Source organism: Giraffa tippelskirchi, chromosome 6 (genome assembly GCF_054371585.1).
Source record: "Giraffa tippelskirchi isolate mGirTip1 chromosome 6, T2T-mGirTip1v1.2.pri, whole genome shotgun sequence".
NCBI classification, from domain to species: domain Eukaryota; kingdom Metazoa; phylum Chordata; class Mammalia; order Artiodactyla; family Giraffidae; genus Giraffa; species Giraffa tippelskirchi.
This window is the reverse complement of record NC_137280.1, coordinates 5,846,383-5,867,396: the sequence shown is the minus strand read 5'-3', so window position 1 is coordinate 5,867,396 and position 21,014 is coordinate 5,846,383. Positions and strand designations below refer to the sequence as shown.

Genomic DNA, 21,014 nt, shown 5'->3' with positions numbered 1-21,014 from the left:
TCATGGATCATGTCTGTGGTTTTGTATCTAAACTGGTGAAGTTTTTATACTTTCTCAAGATGTGTTTAAAATATGAACATAAATCCACATTGAGATACAAGTTGGGCAGTGAGCTAGACATTTGCTAAAGTCAAGAAATGCATAAAGTGAATATGGCATAAAACAGTCTCCAACATCCACCTCAGTTACTGAATGTCAGCAAAAGGGCACGAACTTGGGCTGGATCGCTCACTCACTCAGAGCTATCATCTCTGAGCCAGCAGCTGGCAACACTGTATAATAATCCCCTTAAGGACCGGGCTCACTGTACCATAACTGAAGTAATTCTTGGAACGTTGTTTAATTTGCCTCATTCTTTAAAGCAATAAATTTTCAACTGTTATAAAAATTCTAGTCTCAAGTATGAAAACCAACAAAGGAAGTCAGAAGAGAAAAATAAAGGCAAATACTTGAAAGTTGGTGATAAATTTGAATTTTAGAACTTATAAGTAACAAAATCATTGAAAATAGAAAAACTTGAGTTGTATGTGTTTGTGGAAGTACTATTATTTAATATAAGTAAAGTAATTCAATCAAAAAGATTTTTCTGTTAAGGACCTTTAATTGTTACATTTTTCAACAATATTGGAAGAATCTAGCATGTCTCACTTTGCTTTTATATCACCTTTTAACTCTGTAAAAAAATAGCAGTTAACCTGAGAAGTGATGGTGAGTCAGCTAAGCAGCCTCTGGCACAGGCAGTAGCCTTAGAAATACAGCCCTATGGGACCTCCTATAGGAGACGGTTATTTCTAAATAAAAATCTATTTCTATACTGAAGAGCTGATTTATCCAAAGTCCTTGTGTATTAAGAAATATTTTTAGGAGAATAATCATTTGGAATTAGATATTTAGTGTTATTTATAATAGTTTTCATTCTGACAATTCTCTTCCTTTAAACTAAGGAAAAATATATCATCCATATTACAAATACTCAAGAAAACAAATGCTATTGTTATTTAGTGATTAATGATAGGGACAATGTTGACTACACAGGGAAAATGTGACCTGATTTTTAACTTTATTCTGAATTAATAACTCAGTGACAGATTCAAAACTTGAACTGATTCAAAGATGTAATCTTAACATTTCCATAAGTGAAAAAAAAAAAGACAATGAAAAGTTACATTGTTTGTGTGATTTGTTATTTGGAATATTCAGTGTATATACTCATATTCCAAATATTCCTAGGCTGTTGTATAGATTGTATTTTTTTCTACAAAAGAATATGTATTTGCTACATAGAGAGCTATACTTAGAATATGTGTTACTAAAACAAAAAGTATATCATTTACAAATATGAAATTAGGATGGGTTACCAGGATTTTGTGTATATACTGTAAAATACAAAAAAGAGAGATGCTTACTTATTAAGAACACTACATTCAAAATGTTTTATAAATCTAATTTCAAGTATAAAACACTAGTCAATTTAACTTTGAATCAGTGACACAATTTTTTCAAATCCAATGCCTAGATTATTTCCTGTCTCATTTATGCTTTTAGAAGATAGCAATAAAAACTGATTCTTATTGCTATTAATATTATTGATGTTTCCTCAAGAGGAAGTTCATCTACCTACGTTGACACTTAAAGAAATGAAGGTCAATATGGATATTGGCTTTCTGTAAATAAGATTAATGGCTTGAGGTAAATTTTAGTAAAAGATGGCTTGTTTCTTCTCTAAATTTTCTACTAAACAACTAAAGGGACTGTAAATGACAAAAATAAGCTCAAATGACAAGAAAGTAGGGAGAACGAAGCAGTGTAGCCGCAAGAGTAAAACCAGACATTAAAAGGCAATTCACTGGAAAAACAAAAAAACAAACAAACAAAAAAAAAAGGCAATTCACAAGCAATATAGATTACTTTAAGGCTTCCCTAGTGGCTCAGTGGTAAAGAATCCACCTGCCAATGCAGGAGACATGAGTTCGATCCCTGGGTCAGAAAGATTCCTGGGAGAAGGAAATGACAACCTACTCTGGTATTCTTGCCTGGGAAATCCCACGGGCAGAGGAGCCTGACAGGCTACAGTCAACAGGGTTGCAAAGAATTGGACATGAATTAGTGACTAAACAACAATAAACAACAACGGATTACATCAATAAAGAATTCATGTACACTAATGTAATGCGTCCAAACATGGAGAATATTTTCATTTTATTTGTTCATAGAAGAGTTTTCCCAATAGTTTTTTCCTAAAATTTTTAGATTTATATTGAATGGATTTTTAGTTTTTGCATTTTAAGATAAAGTGAAAGGGAAAGTGTTAGTCCAACTCTGCAACCCATGGATTGTAGCCCACCAGGCTCCTCTGTCCATGGGGATTCTGCAGGCAAGAATACTGGAATGGGTTGCCATACCCTCCTCCATGGCATGTTCCCAACACAGAGCTCTAACCCAGGTCTCCAGCATTGCAGGCAGATTCTTTACTGTCTGAGTCACCAGGGAAGTCCTACTAATATATATAATTTTTTCTCCCTTGAGATGGGAACTTTTAGGACCTATTCTCCTGAAAACTTGCGAATCATCATATTGTTTAAATATTGCAAGTATATTGGGAAGCTAGCTGTTTAACTACCAATATATATGTGTGTGTTACTCGCTTAGTCATGTTTGACTCTGTGACCCCGCGGACTATAGCCCGCCAGGCTCATCTGTCCATGGGATTCTGCAGGCAAGAATACTGGACTGGGTTGCCATCTCCTTCTCCAGGGGTCTTCCCGACCCAGGGATCGAACCCAGGTTTCCCATGTTGCAAGCAGATTCTTTACCATCTGAGCCACCAGGGAAGCCCAGTAAAACTTAGAACTGATGCTTTGAAAAGATAAACAAAACTGACATATATAGACCTTGTTAAATAGCTAGCTTTCCCATATACTTTGAATATTTAAAAAATACAATGATTTGAAAGTTTTTAAGAAAATAAATCTTAAAAGTTCCCATCTCAAAGAAAAAAAAAAAGCATTTTTGTGCCTATATAGGTTTATGGATATTAATTAAACTTGTGGTAACCACTTCATAATATATTTAAGTTATTATAGTATACATTTAAACTTATAGAATGCTATGTATCAATTTTACTTCATTAAAGCTGAAAGGAAAAAGTACTACTTCAACTGTGCCCATTAATTTTTTTGAGACTGGTCTTGAAAAAAAATGCAATAAGAAAGTAATGCACTTACAATATTCACAAAAAAGATATAAGAATGAGAAAATGACCCTCTAAAAAATATAGAATCTATATGAAATTCTACTAAGAGTCACAAAAAAAGACTAAAAAAAAATGCAAAATATATACCATGTTCCTGAATGAGGAAGATACTATTTCATATATGTAATTAATTAAAAAATTAGTAAGAAATTGTCTTACTAGATATCAGCACACACCATAAAGTTAAGGTTATTTTTAATTCAGATGAATTTGGCACAAGAATAGACATCAATAAAACAATAGCTAGCCCAAGTGTATAGTAAACTTAAAATGTGACCAATTTGCATCATAATCAATATTATGACTGAAATGTCCAAGAACTTACATGATAACATGAGGATTTTGGCAAAGAACCGCAAACTATAAAAAAAGAGTCCGCTGAAGTTTTTAGAAATGACAAGTGAAGTAACTGAAATTAAGAGCACCACGAATGCGCAAAAGAGAATTGGTGAACAGGAAAATAAAAGCAAAATAAAATGTACAAACTGACACAAGACAAGGCAAAGTGAAGTCAAATACAGATAACAGGACAGGAGACATTTAGGGCATTAAACAAAGTTCCAACTTATAAGTACGTAGAGTTCCAGAAGGTCAGGATAAACAGAGTTCATCAGGAACAATATTTGATAAATTAGTGATTAAAGTTTTCCCAAAACTAAAGACAGCAGGCCTTAACTTTGAGAAGAACTACAAATCAAAAGATTTAAAAAAAAAATAAACTTGGGGCAAATAAGAGTAAAAGCTTTAAAAACCAAATACAAAGAGAAAAATCTTAGAAATATCTAGGAAAAAAAGAAGTCTTATTACTTTCAAAGGAGGAACAAAGGAGTAACAACAAGACAGATAGCTGACTTTGTAGTTTAAACAAAGCCAACAAGTCATAAAATAACTGCCAATTTCAAATTCTATTTTCAGCGAAAAATCTTCAAAAATGAAGAATAAATAAAGGCATTTTTCTAAGAAACAAAACTTGAAAGAATTTTCTGTCAGCAGACCACACTAAGGAAAATATTAAAGGGTACACTTCAGGCAGGAAAAAAAATGAAGAGATGAAAGGTTAAAACTGGGTAAATTTAACTGAAAAAAAAAAGAAAAAGATTCTTTTAAAGTCTTAGTAATATTGATTTATAGGATTTATACACAGAGCAGAAAGTTTTCCAGATCCCACCATCTCTCAGTCAAAATCGTTATGATTTTGACACATTATTTATCTGTACAAAGTTTATTTTGAAATGAGTTCTACAGCTAGATTCTTTTTAAAACCTAGGAAGATTCAATAAGTTCTGTGACCTAAAACAAGCACAAAATTAAAAAGCAAATGAAAATTGCAATAAATATGCAAAATTCCAAGTAGTCTTCTTTTTTAGCAACTTACAAACTGATTCTACACATTCATACGAATACACAAAAGACTGAAGACAACCCGAGAGAGCAACAAAGCGGGAGAATCACACTACTTGCTTCTGCGTGCGTGCGTGCTGTGTTGCTTCAGTCACGTCCAACTCTGAGCGACCCTGCAGACTACAGCCCGTCAGTCTCCTCCGTCCACGGGACTCTCCAGGCAAGAATACAGGAGTGGGTTGCCATGCCCTCCTCCAGGGCATCTTCCCCACCCAGAGATCACACCCACATCTCTTATGTCTCCTGCATTGACAGGTGAGCTCCTTACCACCAGTGCCACTTGGGAAACCCACCTGATTTTAAGACATATCAAAAAACTACAGTTATCATGACACTGTGATAGTAAACTAAGATAGACATGTATCAACAAAAATAGAAATTTCATAAGTAAAACCACTGTGCATGAATAAATAATTTCCACCAAAACTACAAAGGCATCACAACCCAGACTACCATTTTCAATAAATGGACGTCAATCACCAAAACAAACAAATAAAAAGAAACAAAACTTCTAGTCACACTTTACACCACTTGCAAAAATTAACTCAAAATGAATAACAGACTTAAATGCAAAACCTAAAACTATAAAACTTGTGAATGAAAACATATGATCAATCCTTCAAGATTTTTAATAGGGCAAAAATTTCCCATATACAATACCAAAAGCATGATTCATAAAAGAAAAATTATTAAATTAGATTTAATCAAAATTAAGTACTTCTACTTTTTGAAACTGTTTAGAAAGTGAAAAAGATAAGCTAAAGACTATGAAAATATTTACCAGGCATATATCTGATATATATTCTAATATGTTTAGAATATACAAATTACCTTCAATATTTGTGCAAGTATTTTCCTCTTTTAAAAACTGAGTTTTCACTTTTAAAATGTGCAAAATTTGTACAAGTATTTCATCAAAGAACATATATGAATGCCAAATACATTAAACATCATTAGTTAGTAGGGAAGCATAAATTAAAATCATGATATGGCACTATAAACCTATTAGAATAACTAAAATTTTTTAAATGATCAAATCAAGATTTGACAAGAATGCAAAGGAACTAGAACACGCATAAACTAATAGTGAAATGTCTGTGGTACAAGAATTTTGGAAGAGTTTGGCAATTTCTTAAAAGTTCAACATACTCTTACCAGGGACCGAGGGGCTCTACATCTAGGTGTTTACTTAACAGAAATGATGGCAAATGTCCAGACTGGCACCTGAGTGTTCACAGCAGCTTTATATAATAGACAAAAACTAAAAACAAACCAGATGTCCATAAACAGATGAATAGATAGAAACAGTTGTATATTATTGAGTGGATTACCACTCAGGAAAAAAAGAAATGAGCTACTGATACACAAAACAACATGAATGAATCTCCAGAATAACTGTTGTGTTGAGTGAAAGAACCAGACTAAAATGCAAAATATATTGTATGATTCCATGTATACAAAATTCTGGAAAACAAACTATAGTGGCAAAAAGCTAACAAGTGGCTGCTTAGGGAAAGGGAATGGGATATACGGTTGAGTAAAAGGAAAAAATTACAAAGGTGCACAAGGAAACTCTTATGAATGATGAATATGTTCTTTATCTTGATTGTGGTGATGGTTTCATAGATATATACATGTCAAGACATATCAAATTTATACAGTGATGATGGTTTCATAGATGTATACATGTGTCAAGATGCATCAAATTGAACGTGTTAAAATATGCATTTTATTGTAAGCAACTTATACCTCAATAAAGATGTTTAATATATATTAATCAGCTGCATTACATAATAATATTATGTGTATTATTAAACAATATTATTAATAATATGCATAATATCTTTCTTTCTTTGAGCTTCCCATGTAGCACAGTGGTAAAGAATCCGCCTGCCAATGCAGGAAACGTGGGTTCGATCCCTGGGTTGGGAAGATCCCCTGGATAAGGAAATAGCTGCCCACTCCAGTATTCTGGCCTGGTGAGTTCCATGGACAGAGGAGCCTGGCGGGCTACAGTCCATAGGGTGGCAGAGTTGGACACAACTGAGCAACTTTCACTCCCTCACGCTCCAAGAATGCATGTAAGCTCCACATCCCTTCCCACACACCTTGTCCTATGCATCTCTTCCTTCTGACTATTCCTGAGTTATTTCTTTTTATAATAAATTATTGATCTAGTAAGAAAAATGTGTCTCTGAGTTCTCTGATCTGCTCTAGCAAATTAATTGAACATAAGAAAGGGGCCATGGAAGCCTGTGATTTATACTCAGTTGGTCAGAAGTACAGACAACAATCTAGACTTGTGAGCAGCATCTGAAGTCCACAGGAGGGCTGTGGCAAGCTCTAATCTGTAGTAGGTCAGTGAGAAGCACAAGCTTTCAACTGTTGTCTGAAAAGGGGAGAATGAGTTGGAGAAAAGACAGTAGTTTTGTAGATCTGAAACCAAAGCCTATGAAACCTGGTGCTGTCTCTGAGTAGGTAGCATCACAATTGAGTTGAATTGTGTATTGGCTCAGGGAACCCCTCTCCCCCCACTCCACACACTGAGCACTGTATCTCAGAAGAGACTCTGAGAGCTCTCTCCACTTTGGCCACGTGAGCACGCGGCAAGAGGAGGGCCACCGATGACTCAGAAAGGGCCCCACCCCACCCAGGGAATCTGCGGGTGCCTCGATCTTAGATCTCCCAGCCTCCCAAACTAACTGTGACAAATAAATTTCTATTATTTAAGCCATCCAGTCTATGATATTTTTGTTATAGCAACACAAAGGGACTAAGACATAACTACACAGTGAAAAAAATAATTTGACAAGAAATAAGTAATGACAGCATTTACTTATTTCCAAACAATAGGAGAATGATACAAAGATATCATTTTCTTAAACATTAGTTAGTTTGTGGCCAACTAGTAGCTTCTGAAACTCTAGTATAAAAATATCACTGGCACCTTTGTAAACTAATATAAATATATGATAAGTAATTAGCAGCAATTATTTATTCACAAGGGCTTCCCTAGTAGCTCAGCTGGTAAAGAATTCCCCTGCAAAGCAGGAAACCCCAGTTTAATACCTGGGTCAGGAAGATGCCCTGGAGAAGGGATAGGCTACCCACTCCATATTCTTGGGTTTCCTTGGTGGCTCAGAGAGTAAAGATTCCTCCTGCGATGCAGGAGACCTGGGTTCGATCCCTGGGTTGGAGAGATCCCCTGGAGGAGGGCTACCCACTCCAATATTTTTGCCTAGAGAATCCCCATGGACAGAGGAGCCTACAGTCCGTGGTGTCACAAAGAGTCAGACATGACTGAGCGACGAAGCACAGCACAGACTTATTCACAAGCTATGAGAAATCTGCATATTCTTTCTTAAATTAAAAAGATACGTATGACCATTGCTGTTCTGTGATACTAGGAACCTCTTTACACAACCTCTTTGTACTTCAGCTATAGGATGGACATAGCAAACTCTTTTATAAAAAATTCGTATCATAACCTGGAAGATTCTTTTGGAAAGGGAAGATCGACTTGTACAAAGACCTATGATGGACTAATAATATTCATGGGGCTTTACATTTTTAACTTCATTTAGGCTTCTCAACAACAATGATCCTATGACATTAACAATTGTACCCATTTTATAGATTAGTGAATTATGTATCAAGAGGTAGAAATTTGTCCGGGATCATACAACTCATTACTTGCCCCGGAAATCCCATGCACAGAGGAGACTGAGAGGCTACAGTCCATGACAGTGCAAAATAACTGGACACTACTTAGCAACTAAATGACTAATTACTAGTGGAGCCCAAGTCAGAACACATTCCTTCTTAACTCTGAAGTCAGGCATTTGTAATATGTGCACCCGTATGTAAATTTCACTCTCATTGTCATTGGTGGGCCAAGAGTCAGTGCCTTACCCTTCTATGCTATCAATCTCCTGTCAAGGAGGTTTTAATTTCTGTCCTTGGCTAACTCATCTCTTTTAACACAAATAGCTCTCTTTTTAAATTTCCATTCTTATAAACAATCACTGTTTCTGTCAGAAATCTAAATTACATTTAGCATTTGCATCATTCTTTATTAACTTATGTTCCTTTTTAGCTTCCAATAAAGACTTTTTTTTATGTAAAGAAGAGGGCCTCTTCAATTCCACTTAGTTTTTAACCCAACTTTGTATTTTTAACAGAATTAATAACCCACAAAGTGTTTTTCTCTCATCAGCATGTAACCCTAAAATATAGTTTGAGGTTACATTTCCTCCTCTTATACCCCATTTCACTAGCAAACAGCACTGTAAGAACCATATTGCATTTGGATTTTAAACAGCCTGAATCTAAAAAACACCAACCCTCATGTCCTTTCAGGGACCAATTCCTCTGAGTCATTCCTGAGAAGTGGCTTTGCATCACTGCTCCACTGAAACATAATGATCTTCAGATGACTCCTTGCCTCAAAGGAAACATCTTTAGTTGGAGGAAGTAGGAGAAAAATCATTTGGGCCAAGTTTTCTCAGAGGATCTTAAACTGCTTTTCACAGCTCATTTATCAGTTTGTCTCTTCTACCCTTTCTACAACCTCCACAGTTACATATACACATCACTTGTTTTCCAGAAATTAGTCATTTATAAAGAAATCAATTATGTTTACCAAAGAAATCCATAATTCTGTTTTTAAAGCTGGTGGAGTTATAGGCAATGTCATCAAATGGAAACAGGTGAGAGCATTAGATGAATTGCCCCGCATTATCTTTGTTGGTGGTCAGGCTGAGCTAATAACCTAATGTGCTTCTAGGAATATCAATTGAAAACTGTTCAGCTCATGTCTTTTTTAAACGCTAAGTCAAGTTCTGTTGATACATGTCAAACTGAACTCCCTAAAACAGAATTCAGACCACAGTCATCTCACACCTAGACCAATTCCATATAGCCTTCTGACAGGTCATCCCAAATCTCCTCCTGGTACCCACAGTGGACTCTCCATACATGACACATTACTATGTAAATAAAAATAATGTCACTCCCATTTTGCCTGTCACACCAAGATTGAAAACCTACCATAGCCTACAAGATCCAAAGCAATGATCTGATTCAGCTAGCTCTGAAGCCTCATTTCTACCAACTCTTCCCCTTACTGATGCACTTTTACAACACTGGCCTGCTTGCTGATTTTTTTTTTTTTTCAGTTTACAAAACACATGTCATCCCTAGCTCCAGCGCTTGTGTTTCCTCTACCTGAAATGAACTTCTCCAAGATACCTGATTCACTAGCTCTCTCATTTCGTTAAATTATATGATTTCTCTCATCATTCCCATCATCCCCTATACACCAATTCAGCATTAGTTTTTATTTCTAATACCTATCACTAACACAATATACACATACACACACACACACACACACATATATATAGGGTGTGTGTGTGTATTATCCCTCTTACATTAGAATATAAGCTCCCCATGAGGGCAAAAATATTGTATTCACCACTGCCGTCCCAAAATCAAGAATATTTTCAGAAACTATATGTGAATTCATTAATACTGAATTCATTAATAAGTGAAAAATAAAGTCAGTCAAAACTATTTATAAAAATTTCATCATGTTTTAATTCATTGCTTTTAATATTGTTTATTCATGATCCATTTCCCTCTCTTTCTGAAACTTTGATATTTTTTCTCTTTTGAAATGCTTCTCTTACCAATTGAATGTAAATTCAGTAAAATTGTAAATTAAAGTGTGTGATCCTCATCAGCATTTATCCAAGATGTGAATATGAAAGCAAACTGCAACAGTCAACAATCTGACTCCCTATCTCTGAAACTAAAGTGTGAGCCTAATAACCCCCAATCAAAAATAGTTGTAGCTGACTGAGTCCAATATTATACACCCAGAAGAATAAAATACTTCTTTCTCTATTTTGGGAGCTATCCAATATTTTTCCACAAGTTTCTCCTTTCCCCACTCCTTTTTATTTGTTTGTTTTAATTAACCAGCCAGTTTCTGTTGCTTACAACACAAAATCTAACTAATACATGTAAGGTTGTATTTAATCTGATATGCCTCACAATACAAAATTTAACAGAAAGTTTCATAATTCTCTCTTCTCTCTCATCTCTCCTTCCCATTGTCTGTTTATACATACTTCACAATTACAGTGTCCTCTACTTATTTAAACCCTTCCTTTCTGGTGACACCACCCATATATGATCTTTCCAATGATTTTAATGTTTCAACCTCTTTTTTCCTTCCTCCCATCTAACACTGTTTACTCAGAGCTGCTGAATTTAAGTATAAGTTAAGACATAATAATATGATTAAGCCAAAATGCTCTATTATGAATAACCAGTATTCTTAACCTTGTCAGGCATATTTGCATTTCTTTAAAAAGAGGTTACTCTTACTCAAAATCAATTTGTTAAAATTTCAAGTATGATGACAAAGTAAAAAATTTTAGAGTATAAGGTAGTGATTTTTAAAAATATATTAAATGGCACTATTCAAGTAGTCCATGGATCTGCTCCTGGTTCAGCTAGAGTTAAACAGAGGGCTATAGATATGACAACATATCCATCAATTAAACAGGTTTCAGTTGCATTATTTTTGTTTGAATACATAAAGCATTTAGACCCATTGCAATGTGATTAATGGAGTCACAATGAGATTTATGATTTTAGCAAATATGACTAATACACCCCAAGGGGACCCTCAATCACCTCTCCCTGGGTTTTGGGGGGTGGGGGCAAGAGTAATGATTTGTTCCTATCCAATAGACTATCCATATTGAATAGCAATAAATAAAGATTTTTTTAAAAAAAGCTATTCAAAAGAATTATTCAACTACAAGAAGTAACATATTTAAAATACTTACAATTTCTTTAAAATAGCCATGAATTGTACTACCTTCTCTTCATATTTTTTTGGTCCATATAAAGTACGGCCACTGCGTGCTTTCTTAACATGGATAGCTATATTGTGAGAATCATCAGATCGTGAAGGTCTCCTTTCTGCTGTGTCTTCAGCAGGTATTCTAAACAAGGAAACATAATATTTTATGTTGTGTAAAAATTTACTGATGTGAACTCTTTATTGTCAAGAGTAGAAATGCACTGTTCTGAGACAACTTAGCATTTTAATAATATATTCCTTCTCAGTGTCTGTTTTTCTCCAGTCATTAGTAATGCAATTAAACACATCGCTCTAAGTCTCAAAATTATCACTCAAAATGACCGTATATAAAATATTTTCTAGGTACAGAATTTGATTATAGATGTTATAACTATCCCAAGTGATTAAAACATCTTCCATAATAAACTAGGTACATATATTTAGGAAAATATTTTAAGACAATGGTTACCACACTTTCTTTATTCTCTCACGGTTGTTTTCCAGCAAGGTGTTTTTGTTTTTGTTTTTGTTTTTTTCACCAATGATAAAAGTACTTTTTTAAAACTTCTGTTTCCAACTGGTAAATTATGAACATCTTGGAAGCAGCCACCATAACTTATTCTTGTGCTATCGTATGATATACATTTAAGTCCCCAAGAGATGTGTGAATGAATGACCTTTTCCCATTTATCCTTCCAGCTCCAAGCTTTCTGATTAAGAGGTAACTAAAAAAACCTAAAGAAAACCAATCTAACAAATGTTGTCATCCTTAAGAAAAAAATAGAGCAGGAGAAGATAAAAATCCAAATGATCACAGATTAGTCACCTTTACTTATAAACATGAGACTTTTTTAAAGTTAAATATAAAATACACATTATGTAGAATAACAATAACAATCATCACATTAACATCTAACTTATATTTGAGTCTTTTTAAAGGTACTGGCTACTCTATTAAACATTATATACATATTTATCATTAACATTAACTAAGTTAAATAAATATTATCCCCCATTTATGGGACAAGGAAATTTCAGCTTAAAGAGTGTGCATAATTTGTCTAATCATTCATATCCACTTTCCAATACAGCTGGAAAGAGCTTTTTGCAATCCAAAGTTCACAGAACATTAATGCTTAATAGCAAAACTGACTTGTCTGACATATACAGAGAAAAGATACTGCATCATAACTTACAAAGATAAAATTGAGTCAAAATTTATTTCCCCTTCTATCATTTTCACAGAACCTCAGTCATTCTATGCACAGAAACCTAGAACTCTATCTAATACTCTATCTAATACTCTATCTAATACTCTATAGTTATGTCTATAAACAGTAAGTACAGTAAAGCTCAGCAATCTTTAAGATTCACATATAAAACAATTGGCTGCTTTCCTTCACCCAGCTCTGATTTTCAAATGCAACTAGAATAAAGTTTCTTGTGTTCTAAAGAAGAGAGTTCTGCAGGGAAAATTTAGAAAGTGGGTCCATAGTGACCCAGTATTCTTCTAGCCCAAGTTCATCATATTTGCCCAAGGCAAGGTTTTCCTGGAATTCCTGCCTTTACATTGAAAATCTCAAGCCAGCCAAAGAAAGTGCTAAGCCTCTCAGTCCTGTCTGATTCTTTGCAACCACATGGACTGTAGCCTGCCAGGGTCTTCCATCCATGGGATTTTCCAGGCAAGAATACTGGAATGGGTTGCCATTTCCTTCTCCAGGGGATCTTCCCAACCTAGGGATCGAACCTGGGTCCCCTGCATTGCAGGCAGACTCTTTACTGTCTAAGCCACCAGGGAAGTGGCAGTCAAGGATTCAGAATAGTCCTCGATGATATTTAAGCCATTTGAAGCCAACCTGGAAGTCATACCTGCTACCAGCTTGTGTGCATGTGTTTGCACGCAGCCATGTCTGACTCTGCAATCTCATGGACTGTAGCACCACCCCCCCCGCCAGGCTCCTCTGTCTATGGGATTTTCCAGGAAAGGATACTGGAATGGGTTGCCATTTCCCTCTCCAGGGGATCTTCCTGACCTGGGGATTGAACCTGGGTCTCTTGTGTCTCCTGCATTAGCAGGCAAGTTCTTTACCAGCTGAGCCATGACGTAAACCTGGAAGCCATCCAGCAGATAGCAAACCACCAAAAGCAACAGGAACAAATAGATGGTCATATATAGTGATTGATTGAATGATTAAGTTATGTCTTATGCTCTTTGGGAAATGCTAGTGTCAACTACAAATTAGCACTTGCCAAGAACATTTGCCAGCGACTGAACGACAACAACAAGGGCATCTGCCATCTGCCTCTGTGGCGATTAAACCCTGTGCTGCTGCAAATGCCAACCTTCAACACCCTCTGAGCGGAATTCAGGGTGGAGAGTGAGGAGCTCTGACCCTGGGAAACTGGTGGACAGGTCTTCAGACAGTTAGATATTTTCAGGAACGGATTTAATGATCCCTATCCTTGTGTCCCTTCATATCTAGAAAATCATTCAATCCCTTCATGGTGACATCAGCTCCTCGTGACTAGCAGAAAATCTTTTGTGAAGTATGCACTTGATTGCAATGAACTCTCCTTTCACCAAAATCTTATATATCGGCTTCCCCCTACAACGTCCCTGGAGCAGTCTCTCAGATATCTGAGGTGGTGTCTCCTGGACTGTGGTCCTTATTTTGCCCCAAATAAACAACTCTGGCAGTTGGTGATGGACAGGGAGGCCTGGCGCGCTGCAGTCAATGGGGCCACAAACAGTCAGACACGACTGAGCAACTGAACTGAACTGAACTATGTTTCTTGTATATAGGTAATAATAGATCTGTATCTAAAGTGTGTAGGATTTTTTAAAATAAAATTTCATTCTATTTATTGGTCATTGTGGTTGCATAGAAAAACTATTTTTCTCTTTTCTTCAGTAAACTCAGATGTAGAGATTAGCAGCACTGCTAAGCAAAATAAAGTCAAATGTAGCATTCGTTACCTCACCCAGTCCTCCAGTATCACTCTCTCACGTGCGTTATTGTCCCCATTTTTAGACAAAGAGACTGAGATTCAGAATTTGAAGTAATCTTCTTAAGGCACCATAATCACCAAACCGCAGAATTGAATTTCAAACCCCGATCTAACTAGTCTATAGGCCATCACAGAACTTTATTTTGCATATATTCTTGCATTAGCGCTCTTACAAACATTTTATCATTCCTCAAAATCCTTGTTTAACCTTCTCTGTCACTTTTTTGTAAATCCATAGAAATTTTACTAAGTAGGAGTTAAAGTCAGAAAAATATATGGACTCTTTCTATATTTGCTGTAGGATTCTTCAGTCATTTTTTTTAAAGAAACTGAAATCATCCTGACTAATAACAATAAAAACTAAATTCAGTCATTTCAGGTGTACTAAGTTTACTCTGTCTGTTGATGTTAGCTTCATTATCACTAATGCCAAGACAGGGAAATAGCAGAGGGTGAATCTCCACCCCCAGGATGAAAGTTGGTGAGCTGCAGACTTGGTTTTGTGCTGAGCAAGAGTGCTGACTTTGTCCCACATGTTGCCAGTATATCCAAAGTTAAAATTGAGGAGAATTGAAGGCAAGTTCCATTATAAACTCTTGACAGTCAACATTGGAATCCTGTCATCTCTTATAATATAAGAAAGAATATTTTAAATTTAGACAGAGGTAAGCAATTTTTCCCTGGTTTCTATTAAATTAATGTCCTTGACAGACTCAGTGTCTTCTCTTTCATTTCCAAGGAGCAATAGAAAATCCACATTTAAAACTGAACATTGGACTTACATGTATTCTACAGAATAAGGCAGCAATACATTTTCCAGATTATATGACAAGCTATACAAATATACAAGAAAGTTATTTAGAGAAGATTATAACAGATTTATCTCCTAAGTATTAATTACAAATATTAATAAGCATCAAATTAAAAAGTTGGAATATCTAAGATAATTTTAATATAACAATATATTAGTATATATTTAGAAGATTATAATAACATTGTGTGCTGTCTTTACATACAACCTAAATTCCCTCCAGTCACGATTCAATTCAGCAAACATTTCTTGAATATCTAGCCCAAGTCGAGTTCATTGTGTTCATTATCTCAGCTCCCAGGTATGAATCATTTCTATATTTCCAATTTAATCACCCTACTTTTTCCGCCCAAAGAACATTGCTGAATTGGTCACACACTTGGGTGATTACAAGTCTACATTATCTAATTTTAACTGATCTTTGCTTTTGCTCAGATTCTAAAATTAGCTATTTGTCAAGCTCTTACACAGTCCCCTCAACGGCTTCCGTCTAGTTTCTTTTCGATTCTCATTTCCACATTCTATGGACAGTCTTGTTGCAGTACTTATTGCTCTCTACTTGACATCTGTATGGGAATTAATGATTACTACTGACTGTTAAGAAATAATGATAAACACTATTCCAGTTATTCAGCTATCGTGTCACACAAGCTGAACTTAATTTTAAATTTTTGAAGAATCAAATGCAGAGAAAATGGGGCTTGTGAATTTTCAGAATTTCTCTTTTTATTTTATACTAATATCCTCAAGTAAATCTTAACCCCATAGGGCTAATCTAAGTAATGAATGGAACCCCTAATTTAGGGAAATGGAAGGATCAATTTGGAGACAGGGGGCAAAATTTCCTACCACCAATATTATACAATATGGAAGAAAGTCCAAAATTTCAACCATATCTTTTTGAACCATAGGACTGACTCCCATTAAATCAAAGATGACTTTTCTTCTTAGTTACATATGGTCTTTCATGAACAGAATTTATGAGACATCACCACTCACATTACATCTTCAACTGAACTGATAATTTCATTGTTCACTACTTAACTCTTTTTTTAAAGACTTGTTGTTTTATATTGGAGTATAAGCAATTAACAAAGTTGCAATAGTCTCAGGTGCACAGCAGAGAGACTCAGCCTTATATTTACATATATGCATTCTCCCCAAAAACAGCCCTTCCATTCAGGCTGCCTGCCACATGCCATTGAGCAGAGTTACTATGCTATATAGTAGGTCCTTGTTGGTTACCCATTTTAAATATAGCAGTGTGTATATGTCAATCTGAAATTAACTATCCCTTCCTTCTGCCCATTTCCCCTGGTAACCATAAGTATGTTGTCTAAGTCTGTGAGTACATTCCTGTTTTGTAAACAGTTTCATTTTCATCATTTTCTTTTAAATTTTGATCTAAGTAATATCATATGCTATGTTTTTAAAATAAGTTCCCATGGAAATTCATGCAAGTAGAAAGCTCTTCCTAAATTTCCAGCAATTTCCCAGGAGATTACACTTACATCCTGATGTCACCTTTGCCACTGAGCTTCTTCCTTAAATACTCTCTTGATTCCATGTCTTGTTTACCCAGAGGTAAAACCAACTTTTCTTGTATTTCCTCAACAGAACTAAACTAAACTAAACCAAAATTTCAGAGCATTTGCAAGTACAGCAGCGTTCATCAAATGTTGTGGTTATCTTAGATGCTTGTATCACATATGACTTTGGCCACCTGATGCGAAGAACTGACTCACTGGAAAAGACCCTGATGCTGGGAAAGATTGAAGGCAGGAGAAGGGGACAACAGAGGAGGAGATGGTTGGATGGCATCACCAACTCAATGGACATGAGTTTGGGTAAACTACGGGAGTTGGTGATGGACAGGGAGGCCTGGCGTGCTGCAGTCCATGGGGTCACAAAGAGTCGGACACGACTGAGTGACTGAATTGAGCCTGATCATGTATAAAACAGGGTACTTAACATCCATTAATAGATTTCTCTTTTCTTAAATGTCCTCACCTCCCTGCCCAGGATCAGGGAGTTTTCCTCAGGGCACATCTTCCTTCAGTTATTTCCCAGCTACTCAGGCTTTCCTGGTGGCTCAGAGGGTAAAGTATCTGCCTGCAATGCAAGAGACCCGGGTTCGATCCCTGGGTCGGGAAGATCCTCTGGAGAAGGAAATGGCAACCCACTCCAGTACTATTGCCTGGAAAATCCCACGGACAGAGAAGCCTGGTAGGCTACAGTCCCTGGGGTCGCAAAGAGTCGGACACGACTGAACAACTTTTGTTTTCTTTCTTTCTTCTTTTTTACCCCATTTTTGTCTGCGTTTCCTCACTCCAGACTTGCTCCACAACTCCAAATTAGAATACCTTTATGAGGCCGAGCAATTTAGTTCTTAGCACCTATTCTCAAACAGTTCTAACCAAAATCATCAAGAAAGAAGCATAACCAAAGGTCCCTCCTTCCAGCAAAATCTATCACTCCTCAGTGGTAGTCGTAAATATAAATGACGTTTGTTTTTAGACTCAGACTTGAAACTTTCTTGTATCAGTCCACTTTAACACAGGGAAGTCCTGCACACATAAACAATTCCTACAAATCACCATCATTTTGCTACAATACCACCCCAATCCATACAGAATTTCACTTATGTCATATTAAAGGCTTTAATCTGGATGACATCAGGATGACACAAAGGATGACCCCAGAGCATGGCTGAAGCAACCAGTTAGGTTTCTGTAAAGTTCCCTCTCTCTCTTTCACAGAATTCTCTGAAAGCTCAAAATACCGCTCCTGAACTGGCACGACGGTCCTTCGTTTCTCCCCTGTCTGTCTCCCTTCCCTTTCTTCCTCTTTGCTTCCTCCTTCCATTGCTCTTTCTCTCTTTCCCTTCCCCCTTTCTTTTCTTCCTTTTGCTTTCTTTCTCCTCCCGCACCCCTCCCAGCCACCATTTTCCTCTTGGAATCTGTGGCAGAGAACATGGGCTGTTTTGAAAAAATCCCATTTTTAGGTTTCTGTTCACAGCTGCTAAGCAGGGCAAACAGTATCAGTAGGGAGAGCTTCACGAGTCCTTGGATAATCACTAGTGTGAAGAACATCACATTCAGGTCGCTCTGCCTCAGAGATTCTTTCTTTTCTTTTAGCCAACCCGTAAGTCATCTTTGAACTTAAACATCCCTTCCTCAGGGATGCTTGCCTTGATTTCCAGGACACCATCTGTGGTTAGCTTACGCTCTTTCAGCGCAACCGGCCCCCAAACTTGTAATCATCTCTGACACCCATTTCCTTTCCTTCATCTCCTCTTACTCAGGGCCTCTCGGTGACGCCAAGATGCACCTTCTAAGTACAGAGACCCTGCCTGACTGACTCAGCACATGGTCACTGCTTGGTATATATTAAATGAATAAGACTAAATAAACAAACCTTATGAGGTATTATAAGGGTTCTTTCTAAAGAGTGTAAATTTTTACTTTTCTTTTTTACTTATTCTTCTTTTTAGAATAAAATAGTGAAACAGATGGGTTCTTTACCAATAATGCCATGCTAGTGGTAAAGAACCTGCCTGCCACCGCAGGAGACTTAAGAGACTTGGGTTTGATCCCTGGGTTAGGAAGATCCCCTGGAGGAGGGCATGGCAACCCACTCCAGTACTCTTGCCTGGAGAATCCCATGGATAGAAAAGCTGGGCATGGTCCATGGGGTGGCAAAGTCAGACATGACTGAAGCAATTTAGCATGCACATGCAGTGAAGCAGAATTGTTCTAATTTTGACTTCTAAAAATACAGGGAGCATCTCATTCAATGGATCTCAGAACTTCAGTGAAAATATGGGTTTTACAACCATAACAAGAATAGTTTTATTAGTTCTAATGTTAAATACATATTTTCCAAATAGCTAAATGTCTTGAGGCCAGATCCAAGCTAGCATGAAATAAACACTCCTTAGATGTAGCTGTTGTACAAGGGTAATTTTGACAATGCTAGAGAACAAAATAGATCTGTGATTTTCAGAAGAAAATCACAAACAAAAAAATCAATTTTGCAGAAATTTTTTTAATCAATCTATCAGAATCCATTTGCCTAGGTTTTCAGTTGCTTTATCTCCAAATATTCCTATTTTCCAACATTTTCTGAACTTACGCTTTTAGAAAGAATTTATAATCCATGTAGGTAGCTTACGTACTATATCAAATTATTGTTTTAAAATGTTTGAGAAAATATACAAATTACAAAATTCCACATCATTTTAATCCAGATCAAAGCCACTTGTTACTACTACTTTTAGATTCAGAAGTGAAATTCTGAGCTTCAGTTCAAGCAGCTCGGATATCCCAGTCTCTTCAAAATCTAATGTCCAAATTAAAGCATCAATTTTTGCACAAAACACATGTTGAAAGCTTTTGGAGTGATTGGTCATTTGACCAACTGAGTGAGCATACAGACTTCTGAGCCCATGAGGAGGATCCCAGCAGACTCCTTTGGTCAGGCTGCCTTTGGAAACTTGGAGAATACTCTTGGTGGAGTCCTGGGCTGGTGGGATGGGAGAACACCATTTTCATACTGCAAAAATCTTTTCGTTCTTTCCAACTTAAATCATTCAATTATTTGTTACATACACAAACTAAGAGAAAATGATATTATAAAATATTGCAATTTATTATTATAAATCTGTCATAATCTGTTATAAGTTATAAACTTGGAATCTCCTTCTGAACATAGCAATCTATTTATGTTTTTTCCTTATCTGATCCTATTCTTAATTAGAATTGAAATTTTAAAGCTAACACATACTTACTGCACTTCATTAAAATGTACTAAGTAAAAATATACCAAAGAAATTCCAATATGTCATACTCTGAATATTAATTGCAACATAATATTTGCTATAAATGTAATAAAAGAAGTACATTATGACCAAAGACCATGCACAGCAATGTAGTTTAAGTAATTGAAATAAGCCCATAAATGAATGAATTAATTGTTTAAAAGGGGAATTAAATTTTCCCATTAAAAAGTTGCAATTCTGTAAATTTTTTTTCATTTTCTTAAAAAAAAAAAAATTTGAATAGTTAATTGTGGTCCATGGACCAGGAGCAGCAGCAGCTGGCAGCTTATTAGAAATACTCTTTCCACCCCACCTTAGACCTTCTGAATCAAACTCTGCATTTTAAAAAGCAACCACTCCCAATACCCTGGAGATTAATGCACTTATAAAAGCTGAGAAGCACCAATTGGAGTTTATTGAAAGTCGCTTTTAAAGCAATGCCAACTTGTTGTCTTTGACTCTCGTAATGCTACCTCTGTAAATGCTAATAATAAATGACCATGAAGGAGAGTTTATTCTGCAACTTCCACCATACGTCTTTTTGGATCATGGAATAAATAACTCCTATATGTATTTGTATTTATTTGTTTGTACAAAATGAGCAGAAAGTACAGAGATTTCCCATATATACCCCAGCCTACACACATGCACAGCTTTCCACATTATCAACATCCTCCTTAAGACTAGTACATTTGTTACAATTGATGAACCTACATTGAATCACCATCAGCCAAAACCTATAGCTTACATTAGCGCTCACTCTTGGTGTTAAGCCCTCAACTCTGTGGGTTGGATAAGCATATAACTATATATAACCACCATTATAGTATCATATAGAGTATTT

The 21,014-nt window shown here is 36.0% G+C and overlaps 1 protein-coding gene across 11 annotated transcripts in view; it reads right to left on the bottom strand.

Annotated features, from left to right (window-relative positions):
• The window catches only part of CNBD1 (cyclic nucleotide binding domain containing 1), a 441,461-nt gene that overhangs the window by 367,383 nt on the left and 53,064 nt on the right, over window positions 1-21,014 (bottom strand). For all 11 annotated transcript variants that reach the window (XR_014055766.1, XM_081496826.1, XM_081496830.1 and 8 more), the window contains one exon: window positions 11,515-11,673. Coding sequence is in view for 10 of the 11 variants with exons in the window: in XM_081496826.1 (XP_081352952.1) it covers window positions 11,515-11,673 (159 nt within the window). In the remaining variant the exon portion in view is untranslated. The remainder of the gene's footprint in view (window positions 1-11,514; window positions 11,674-21,014) is intronic.